The following is a 10733-nucleotide window of genomic DNA, read 5'->3' on the forward strand; positions in this document are numbered from 1 at the left end:
CAAGGCATTGCACAATGTCCAAAGTGACTCCCAACTTCACTCAAATGCACTTCCAATCAGTCCCTTGAATCAAAAGGTGTTTCTGTGCAAAACAGAAAGCACTTCCACTCATGCAAACCCACCCTGTCCAGATTTTCACCAATGCCATCCAATGCACAGCAGTCCTGCAAAGGGTGCTACTGAAAGCTGGAGAACTCTCCAGAACAGTACGGGATGTGACATGAGAGATATAGCCAAAAATCTGAGGGGGGTGGTGCTTGAATAAGTGGAAGTACTTTGAACTAATGCAAAAGCACATTAGCATATATACCAGTGCTTCTGATTAAACTGGAGCCTTAATCTAAATCCCAAGACTCTAGACTGGTACAATATATTTTCGGGCCTGAAGCAGGGAATTCAAATGCCACCCCTTACAGCCCACCAGTTAACATGAATTCACACAGGGCAAAAATTCACTAGGAAATGTATATATGCAAGAGCAGCTCTTATCCTTTCAGCGGGAATTATATCAGAAAATGTACTGGTGCATTTGATCTAACACAGGGATGGGGGACCTTTGACCCTCCACATGCTTTTGGGCTCCACCTCCTGCTGGCCCCATCCAGCATGGTCCATAGTCTGGGATGATAGGAGCTGCAGTCCAGCAACAACTGGAAGGCCATAGGTTACCAATCCTTGGTCCTGTGTCAACTTTTTAAAATCGCATGTAAATAAACTCACAATATGGAGTTGGATGTGTGTGTGCTGCTAAGCCCTGCCCTCTCTGGCATGTCACTCTGCCGACCTTTTAGAAGTGCAAGGGCAAACGTGTGAAGCAGGGAGTCTCCTCTTTTTACTGAGGCTCCCCACACAATTCACAACCTTTCAGACCTCTGCCCTCAAATTTGCAGAGGGCCGTAATATTGATGAGCTGGAGCAGGTGGGATCTGGAAGTACCACTGCTCTCCTTCACTTAGGATATATATCTTACCTATTCCTTATAAGTGATGGTGGTATCATTTTAGAAACAGTAAGGACTCAGCTACATTAGTAAAGAAACAGCAATTTGAATGTGCTATAAACATGCAACACCAGATGGTGCCAGGAATTTTTAAAATGCCATTTTCCATAGGGATTTTTTTCTTTTGTTATAATGATCTGATTTCTGACTTATTTATAGAGTCCCGTCGTCGTCGTCCCCTCCCCGTGTTTAGATCCACCCTAAAATGGAATGTCAGTACACTATAGTTACTGTGCAGGAAAGATCGTAGCTCAGTGGTTCAGCACCTGCTTTGCATGCAGAAGGTCCTAGGTTGAATCCCTGCATCTCCAGGGAAGGCTGGGAAACAACCATGTCCAGAGAGCTGTTACCAGTGTGGACAATACTGAACTAGTCAGACAGCAGCAGCTTCCTGTCTTAAGGGAAGGGTGCTGGCTGAATATTAGAACAGTTGTTTTGCATGGGGAAGGTCCCAGGTTCAGTTATTGGCGTCTCCAGGTAGGGCTGAGAGAGACTCCTGTGGAGAGCCACCACCAGCCAATGTAGACCATGTGTGGAGAGACTTTGGGTCTCCAGATGTTGCTGAACTACAATGTCCATCATAGGTAAAGGTACCCCTGCCCGTACAGGCCAGTCTTGACAGACTCTAGGGTTGTGCGCTCATCTCATTCTAGAGGCTGGGAGCCAGCACTGTCCGCAGACACCTCCGGGTCACGTGGCCAGTGTGACGAAGCTGCTCTGGCGAACCGGCACCAGAGCAGCACACGGAAACGCCGTTTACCTTCCCGCTATAAAGCGGTACCTATTTATCTACTTGCACTTAAGGGTGCTTTCGAACTGCTAGGTGGGCAGGAGCTGGGACCGAACAACGGGAGCTCACCCCGCCGCGGAGATTCGAACCGCCGACCATGCGATCGGCAAGTCCTAGGTGCTGAGGTTTTACCCACAGCGCCACCCGCGTCCCTCGCCACCCGCGTTGCCACCCGATGTCCATCATACCTGGCCACTAATCATGCTAGTTGGGGTTAATGGGAGCTGTAGGTCAACAATATCTGGAGGGCCAAATGTTCCCCACACCTCTTATACACAGTACTGAGTTAAGATGGGTCAGTGGTATGATTCTGTATAAGGCAGCTCTCTATGTACTTGCATACAAATAAAAAGAACACTTGGGTGGAGATAAAGAAATCTGCTTATCTTTGCTATTTTTAATGATATTCCAAATATGCAACCTGGTGTGTGTAAGAGGGGAACTTTCCTAGTTCCATGGCCTCAACCCTGTCTTTCAGCTTACCTTCTCGCATTCCATAGGAGAACTCCCCTTCATATTTTCCACCATCTGCATAGCGAATGACTCCATGCCCGTGCAGCTCTCCAAAGAGGAACTGGCCAGAATAAGTATTCCCTTGAATCAAATATATGATAAAGTAAAACACAGGGAGGAAATTGCTCCGGCAAATGCGACTTAATAATCCTTGGTGTTCCAATAAAGATTTTGACCGTTCTGTTCTTGATACAAGACATTACAAGTGAATAATTACCAACCGCTTTTTATTACCAGGGCAGCTTAATCAAGAACAAAGGAAGTGTTCATTGGGTCTTTATCTTACAAACTAATGGAATCGTAATCCGTATTCCTTTAGGTCTTTAACACCAAGGTATCTTAAAATGACATTAGTGCCATATTAAAAAAAAAAGAAAATAAAAGATTCGTAGTATGTTCTTTATGGTTAAGGGATGGGTAAGAAGTACTTTAATTTCATAGTCAACTTAACAGCTTTTTGATGGCAGACAGTCATTCAAACCATTCATTAAAGAGAGCAGGAATGAAGTAGCACTATGAATACAATTAGTGCCATGGTCCTAAGTCCCCTTGGACTAAGTGAGACTTACTTCAGAGTAAACCTGCTCAGGCCTTGCATGCTTGAGCCAGTGCATACCTTACCAGCTTTCTATAAACAAAAGCATTTCAAAACAAGAATAAATGAAATTTGAAACTAAAACTGAAATTGATAAAGGGTGGTTGAATAAGCAGGATTTGCATTGCATCTTTGAAACTATGGATGGCGGAAGAAGAAGCAGCCACCTGCAATTTTGCAAGAAATGTGAATGCAGTTACATGTTTACACACAGGCAGCACATTAATCTCTACACAGAAGCACCTGCCTCCATGAATTTTGCAATATGTGAAGCATGTGAAATAAGCAGGCTGCAATGAAGAAAGAACGAACACCCCCCCCCCCCGTATTTATACCTATACACAGGCATAAGAGGATGTTTAGATTGCAGGCAATAAGCTTTGGTGACAAGGAGGAATGAAGTAACCTGAAGCCTAATTCAATAAAAGAGTCCATTGGCAAGAGATTCTTATGAGACCATATTAAAACAAACAAAATCTTAGAAAAGGGCTGTAGCTCAAGGGTAGAGCATCTCCCTTCCATGGAGAAGGTCCCAGGTTCAATCCCTGGCACCTCAAGTTAATAGGACTTCAGAGATAAGGAGATGTGAAAGACAAAATACGTAGAATAAAAAAAACAACAGAACAAAAATTTCTGAAAGAAGCCATCCAACAAGATGAATGATAATAAAAAGATGAATAAAAAAGATGAATGTTATCCAGCCGCCCTGGAAGGTGGATGTTACAATTATGTAGCTGGGAGTGAGTGGATGGAAGTAGTTTTATACCCAGCAGGACACTTGCCTGCTCTGGTTTAAAATAGGGCCCCTCTCAGGAGAGAGATGGGAGAGGAATATTAGATGGTCTAGTGGGTCCATTAGTGCTTCAGAGATGGGAAGAGTAGGGCACATTTGTATGCTTGGCAGTAACCTTTTGTATGTGAGTTACAATAGTGAAGAGTATGAGCAGTTGCTTGATAGATATAATGTATAATATACTCTGCCTTGCAATGCTCTCTGACTTTATTTATGTCGCTATTATGTTTAGGCATATGGAGATTGTTTATGCATGTTTTTTTGTTTTGTTTTTTATATAAATCATTTGACTTGGTTTTTATTGCACTTATTTGTGTATACATAAATATTTATATATTCTTATCTACTGTAAACTGCTTCAGATAGTAAAAAGACTACAAATGGAAATAATAAACAAACAAACAAACAAACAAACAGATGATGAGCAGCAAAAACAGACCATAAATTATAGAAGTGACTCATCTAGCTTTCTTAAGCAGGTAAGCAGAAGAGCTTATTTATTACATTTATATCCCAGCCTTTTCTCCAAGGAGTACATGGTTCACCCCTCAGTTAACCCCTATAACGACCCTGTGAGGTAGGTAAAGAGGCTGTGACTGGTCCATGGTCACCCAGTGACATTCATGACCGAGGGGGATTGGAACCATGATCTTCCAAGTCCTAGTCCGACACTCTAACCAGTACACCACACTGGATTCCTGGAGTACAGTGGTACCTCGGGTTACATACGCTTCAGGTTACATACACTTCAGGTTACAGACTCCGCTAACCCAGAAATAGTGCTTCAGGTTAAGAACTTTGCTTCGGGATGAGAACAGAAATTGTGCTCCTGCAGCGCGACGGCAGCGGGAGGCCCTATTGGCTAAAGTGGTGCTTCAGGTTAAGAACGGACCTCCGGAACAAATTAAGCACTTAACCCGAGGTACCACTGTACTTCTGCATTGGGACAGCTATATAAATTAGGTAGGTAAATAAAAACTGGGGAAAGAAAAATGTCACTTAGAAAAGAATCTGAAATATTTTCCTTGAAGCTTGAATTTGTTTTATTCTGGATTGTTTTATTTGATGTTTTGTAAACTGCTTTGAGATTTTTGCTTTAAAATATAAAGTGGCATAGAAATAAAATGAACAAAAACAAAGTTCATTGATTAAAAATGAATGCCTAGGCATTACAGTAATACCTCCGCGAATGTCCGCCTTGTCTAGCGTCTATTCTGGCAAACGTCTGCGGCAAACTTAGAAGGAACAGAACGGGTTACTTCCGAGTTTGCCACTTGCGCACGCGCAGGAGCGCTAAATCGTGCTTTGTGCATGCACAGAAGTGCAAACTGCTCTGCACACGTGCGCAGACGTGGCAGTTTGCCCTGTGTCCTTTTTGGCTAGCAGCCAGGGCTCTGGAACGGCTCCCGGCCACAAAACGAGGTACGACTGTATGTTGTGGCGACCATAACCCATGTTTAAGGTGACATTTGGCAATTAGCTTATATACCTGAGTTTCTAACACCGATACCATGGTGCAATCTAGATTAAAAACCCAAAGCCTGAGCAAAGAGGAATGTCTTAGACTGGCACCTAAAAGCTGACAATGTTAGCATTAAGTGTGTTTTCCTAGGGAAAGCATAATTGTCCCATACTCTCGCCCCCTCATTCTTTTGGACATCATGGCAATCCTCTTTTCCTAGCCTCCTGGGTTGTTAGTTTTCTAAGCCCTCACTTAAGCCACTCCCCGTTTACCTAAGGCCTTCTTCCGCTTACCTTGTCCTTTGCTCTCTAGGACCTGGTGAGTTTAGCCAGAGGCCATTAGGATGAAAGCATCTCAGTCAATGACAAAGTATAAACATTTAAGAACAGAACTGCTTCGCCAATCCCTGACTGTACTACAATGAACAGAGAACGTACCACAAAAAACCCACCTGTAGATGCCCAGTATCTGAGTCCGTTGCCCTTAATTTCCCCATCTACAAACTCGCCTTCATAATAACTTCCATCTTTAAACAGCAATTTCCCGTGACCTGGAAAAAACAACAACCAGAAAGGTCTCAGCAACAACCAGAAACTGCCTGTTTTGAGGAATCCAGTGGATTGGAGACAGGGGGAAATAGGTAAGATAATCAAAATAGACAAGGAGACGGGCAGTACAATACTGCACATATCTAATCATTTTTTAAAAAATGGATGAGGATGGAGCTGATTATTTGGAGAGCAAGCAAGAGAGAGCCAGCCAGAGCAGCAACTTTTAAAAGCAGCAACTTTGAACAACTTTACTAGCAATCTCCTGATACCCTATGACAGGAGAAGTAATTCTTAAGCTTTAACTCTCTCTCAACTATTGAACCCTTGCTGCTGGGCTGCAGCTCGGTGCAACAGCTGCAGTGCCACCGGCAGGTAGCGCAGTGGTGGTGACTGCCCCACTGGTGGTGGTGTGACAGAGCAGGGGGCACTTCCTGTTTTGTCTCAAGTGGCAAAGTGGGTCATACCACCCCTGATCTCAGGATCCCAGAATTTACAGCTGTCAGTTTTGAGGAAAGGCAGGCAAAGACCCACAGCCCAGGTGGGGCTTGCTAGCTCGGGGAGGAGTAGGTGACGGTCACATGCCTCATCAAGTGTCCTGGCCAGGACACACTGAATGGGAGCACTCCAAACCACAACATTTTGTTGCAGGTCCCGCTTTGTGCTACTTAATAACACCTCTTGCGAGCTAGAATGATACCAACCTCACAATGGCAGAGGACAAAGTTTGTTTCCCTTACCGTGTTTTCTCCCTTGCTTCCACTCTCCTTCATACTGGAAGAAAGAATTAGGGTAAACGTAAACTCCATAACCTGAAAGGAAGAAATGCAGAAGTATAAGATGTCCAAAAACAGCAGAAGCAATTGAAAGGAGGATCTTAAATACCTAAAATAAAAACAAAGCAACCTACTTTCAATATATACAATAATAAAAACTGTCATAAATTTCCTCTATGCATTGAAGAAAAATTCATACAGTTTTGAGACTCTTTTAAAGATTATTTGCTGTTCTTTGGCCTTAGCAACTGGCATTCAGACACTGATCCTACACATGGAGAGTCTAGTTAAGCTGCCATGGCTAATAATCATAGACATGATTTCCTCTAATTCTTTTTTAAAAGTAACTAAGTGACCATTTGTGACAGCAAAGGATGTAAGTTAGTTACAGGAGCGGATAAGAAAATTTTTTTTGCCAATCCTGAACCTGCTCAATGGATCTAGTTTTTTAAAAGGTTCTTTGTCTTAGAAGAAAAAAAAATAAGGGTTTGTATACAGAATGTCTCTGGTTCAATCTCCAGCTAACAGAATTTCAGGGGACAGGTAATGAGAAAGCCTGACATGCCGGTAAGAGTGGCTGCCAGTAAGAGTAGATTGTATTGAGCTAGATCAAGGTGACTATTTCAGGCTGAAGGTCACTTGGTCACCCCTCTGAGGGCTGCATGGCAAGAACTGCAATTCTCAAGGCTGCTTTCCAAAATACATTCCCAGCAGCTGTTCTACAGGATTTTAAAACTTTTGCAACTTGCACACATTTAATGTGTGCAGTCAGCTTTACACGTTTGAATATATATATATATATATATATATATATATTTGCTTTCGTAGATTTTCACGGGTACAGGAATGCAGGTTTTGGTGTCCTCGGGTGTCTTCCCGTGTAAAAGTTGGGGTGTCTAGGCGACGTTTCGACGAGGTCTCACTCGTCATCTTCAGGCTGGTGCTTTCGGCTTCTTGTTACTGGAACAGAGCGGGATCTCAATGTTTGAGTTCCTATAAATACTGTAGAGGGGGTGTGGTGTCTAGCCTCCAATGTTCTGGGCAGAGAAGAAGTTCCCAGGCTAGTGTGCCTTTTCTTCTTTTGTTCCTTAATTACTTGAGAGATACCTTGAGTGATTTCTTGAGTGATATCCTGAGTACCACTTAGGTGGGTCATTAGGTGTGGATTAGTTGCTAAAGTCTTTGTGTCTTGACCTCTTGAACTTTGTGAAGAGTTTTCCTGAGAAGATGGCTGTATTGCACTTAGTTGTGCTTTGGCTTGGCTTCGTGTATAGGGGCGAGCTGTGGTTTTGTGGCTTGTGTCAGCCAGATCTGTGTAGGGATTGCAGGGGGGTGCAGCATCCGGAGGTGCCACCATGGATTGGCTACTGGATGGTGTCAGTAATTCATCTGTGGAGAGGGTCTGGGTTTGGGTCTGGTGTGGTTGATTGGTGTTGGCGTTCTGTGTGCCTCTGGATCTGGTGTCAGTTTTTGTGGGGAGGGCTAATTTCCAGATGTCTGGCAAGCGGGATGTGTCGTCACGCTTGTTCATGTTGTGAGGGTGTTTCTCTATCTCGATGGCTTCCATGATTATTCTCTTGTGGTGATGTTCCTAAGTGGTACTCAGGATATCACTCAAGAAATCACTCAAGGTATCTCTCAAGTAATTAAGGAACAAAAGAAGAAAAGGCACACTAGCCTGGGAACTTCTTCTCTGCCCAGAACATTGGAGGCTAGACACCACACCCCCTCTACAGTATTTATAGGAACTCAAACATTGAGATCCCGCTCTGTTCCAGTAACAAGAAGCCGAAAGCACCAGCCTGAAGATGACGAGTGAGACCTCGTCGAAACGTCGCCTAGACACCCCAACTTTTACACGGGAAGACACCCGAGGACACCAAAACCATATATATATATATATATATATATATTTAAAAGGGTGGGCATCCAGGAAAAGAGACTTTGGCAATCCCACCCACCATTGAACCCAGTATATTTTAACTATACGCGATTTTGGCTTCACACACTATCCCTTGAATCTAGATTCAGGTAGGTAGCTGTGTTGGTCTGACGCAGTCGAAATAAATAAAAAAAATTGTTCAATAGCACCTTAAAGACCAACTAAGTATGTTCTGGGTATAAGCTTTCATGTGCATGGTATCTGAAAAAGTGTGCATGCACATGAAAACTTTTACCCAGAACATACTTAGTTGGTCTCTAAGGCGCCACTGAACAATTTTTTATTTATTTATCCCCTGAATGTAACTCTCAAGTACATTGAAATCACCTTCATTACTATTTAATTCAGTAAAGTATATTATTTTAAATGGGGGAGTGTAGGGGCAGCTTAAAGGGCCACAAAAAATCTTCTGGCATCAATGTTTCACAGCGGGGAACCTAGCCTAAGCTGTGTTTGACTGACTTTGGGGCACGATTTCATCATTTACACTCTAGTCACTACCCACTGCACATCACTGTCCACAGCTCCATGGAAGCTTAGTCGTTTTACTGATGTATAGTTTTGAGATGTTTATTTCAGTTACGCTACTTAAAACGTATAACTGTTATTCTCATAGGCAGTAGTATAGTTTGGTTTTGAATGTGTAATCGTACTGCATTTCATAAGTTGATTCTTCTTTCGATGCCATTTGTAAATCACTTAGGGTTTCCTGTTGAAATATGAAGCAGTATAAATACGTAAGTAAATAAATAAAATTGGCCAGGTTGTTCTCCCTCTAACTATGAGGTCCATAGTTTCCAAGCTGACTGCCAAGGCCAGAGCATGCTGATCCCCTAGTTCAAGGCCAAGTGCATCAGATGGAGCAGAGTGATCTTTGGGGCAGGGAGAACAGAAACAAGCTCCCTTTAGTTTCTCTTTATCTGGCCTTATAAACAAAAAAATAAACAACAACAACTTTATGAGAAAATGTAATTATTACGTTTACAGTGGTACCTCGGGTTACATACGCTTCAGGTTACAGACTCCGCTAACGCAGAAATAGTACCTCGGGTTAAGAACTTTGCTTCAGGATGAGAACAGAAATTGTGCTCCGGCAGCGCAGCGGCAGCAGGAGGCCCCATTAGCTAAAGTGGTGCTTCAGGTTAAGAACGGACCTCCGGAATGAATTAAGTACTTAACCCGAGGTACCACTGTCCATTACCAAGGGGCTCAAGGTGGCATATATCAACCTCTCTCTCCACAACAACCCTGTGAGGTAGGCTTAGGCTGAGGGACTGACTGACTCACTCAAGGCTACCCAGCGAACTTCCTAGCAGCTGAGTAGGGATTGGAACTTTGCTCTCCCATGTCCTAATCTGTGTGTCTGTGCGTGTTTGTGTGTAAAAGTAGCAAATAATAATAATATTATAATATTTTATTATTTATACCCTGCCCATCTGGCTGAGTTTCCCCAGCCACTCTGGGCGGCTTCCAGTCAAGTGTTAAAAACAACAGCATTAAATATTTAAAACTTCCCTAAATGTGGGTGATAACTTTCCCTATGAGGCTCTTGTCACCTGATAGATTGCTTCTGTCCATGGAGGTTCGATTTAGTAGTCACAGCGCATGACTGTTCCAAAAAAAACAGGAAATCCCCCCCCCCCCCAATTTCTTCTCATTTAAATCCATCACGTTAACAGTCCACCTGGGGCAAGCTATCTATTCCCGCCGCCACCGCTCACCGTCCCGACGCAGCTCTTTCACCTCCCCACAGTAAGATCCAGGCCTGGAGGCCGCCATGTTTCCATCTCCCTCGAGGACGCTACACCTTAGTAACAGATCCCTATCTCTGATTGGCTGTCCGGTTGTTAGGGGGAGGGGGATTCCTCTTCCTGGCCGGGCGGGGAGTGCGCGTTTGCTCAATGCGCGCGCGCAAAAGTGTAACGTGGGGTGGAGTTCATGTTCCCTGCTCAACCTGAATCTCCTGCTTGAACTCAGGACGAGGCTTTGAGTGCCGCACGTGCTTACCTGAGGGAAAGTCCCATTGGATGCAATCGTGGGGGCTTGTTTCCGAGCACCGGATAGGCCTGTAAAAAGCATTTCCTGTGCAAAATAGACACGTCCATCTTTATAGCCATTCCGGTTTTAACCTGCAACGCTGCAAACAATTATGCTGCAATTCTGTTGTTGTTGTCGTTAGTCGTGCCCGACTCTTCGTGACCCCATGGACCAGAGCACGCCAAGCGCTCCTGTCTTCCGCTGCCTCCCGCAGCTTGGTCAAACTCATGCTGGTAGCTTCGAGAACACTGTCCAACCATCTCGTCCTCTGTCGTCC

At 43.9% G+C, this 10733-nt stretch overlaps 1 protein-coding gene across 15 annotated transcripts in view; it reads right to left on the reverse strand.

The window, feature by feature from the left end:
• MORN1 (MORN repeat containing 1) overlaps window positions 1–10446 on the reverse strand; it is a 240352-nt gene extending 229906 nt beyond the window's left edge. For 9 of the 15 annotated variants that reach the window (XR_014567424.1, XR_014567426.1, XR_014567427.1 and 6 more), the window contains exons 1-4: window positions 10141–10261; window positions 6442–6513; window positions 5605–5703; window positions 2274–2384 (exon numbers count right to left, since the gene is read on the reverse strand). Coding sequence is in view for 10 of the 15 variants with exons in the window: in XM_083752625.1 (XP_083608751.1) it covers window positions 2274–2384; window positions 5605–5703; window positions 6442–6513; window positions 10141–10198 (340 nt within the window). In the remaining 5 variants the exon portion in view is untranslated. Of the gene's footprint in view, window positions 1–2273; window positions 2385–5604; window positions 5704–6441; window positions 6514–9975; window positions 10115–10140 lie in introns of those variants that run through there. The other 6 variants (XM_083752628.1, XM_083752629.1, XR_014567423.1 and 3 more) reach the window with 5 other exon arrangements.
• Window positions 10447–10733: the final 287 nt, after the last annotated feature.

The sequence above is a fragment of the Podarcis gaigeae genome, assembly GCF_964106915.1.
Source record: "Podarcis gaigeae genome assembly, chromosome: 8".
In the NCBI taxonomy this organism is placed as follows: domain Eukaryota; kingdom Metazoa; phylum Chordata; class Lepidosauria; order Squamata; family Lacertidae; genus Podarcis; species Podarcis gaigeae.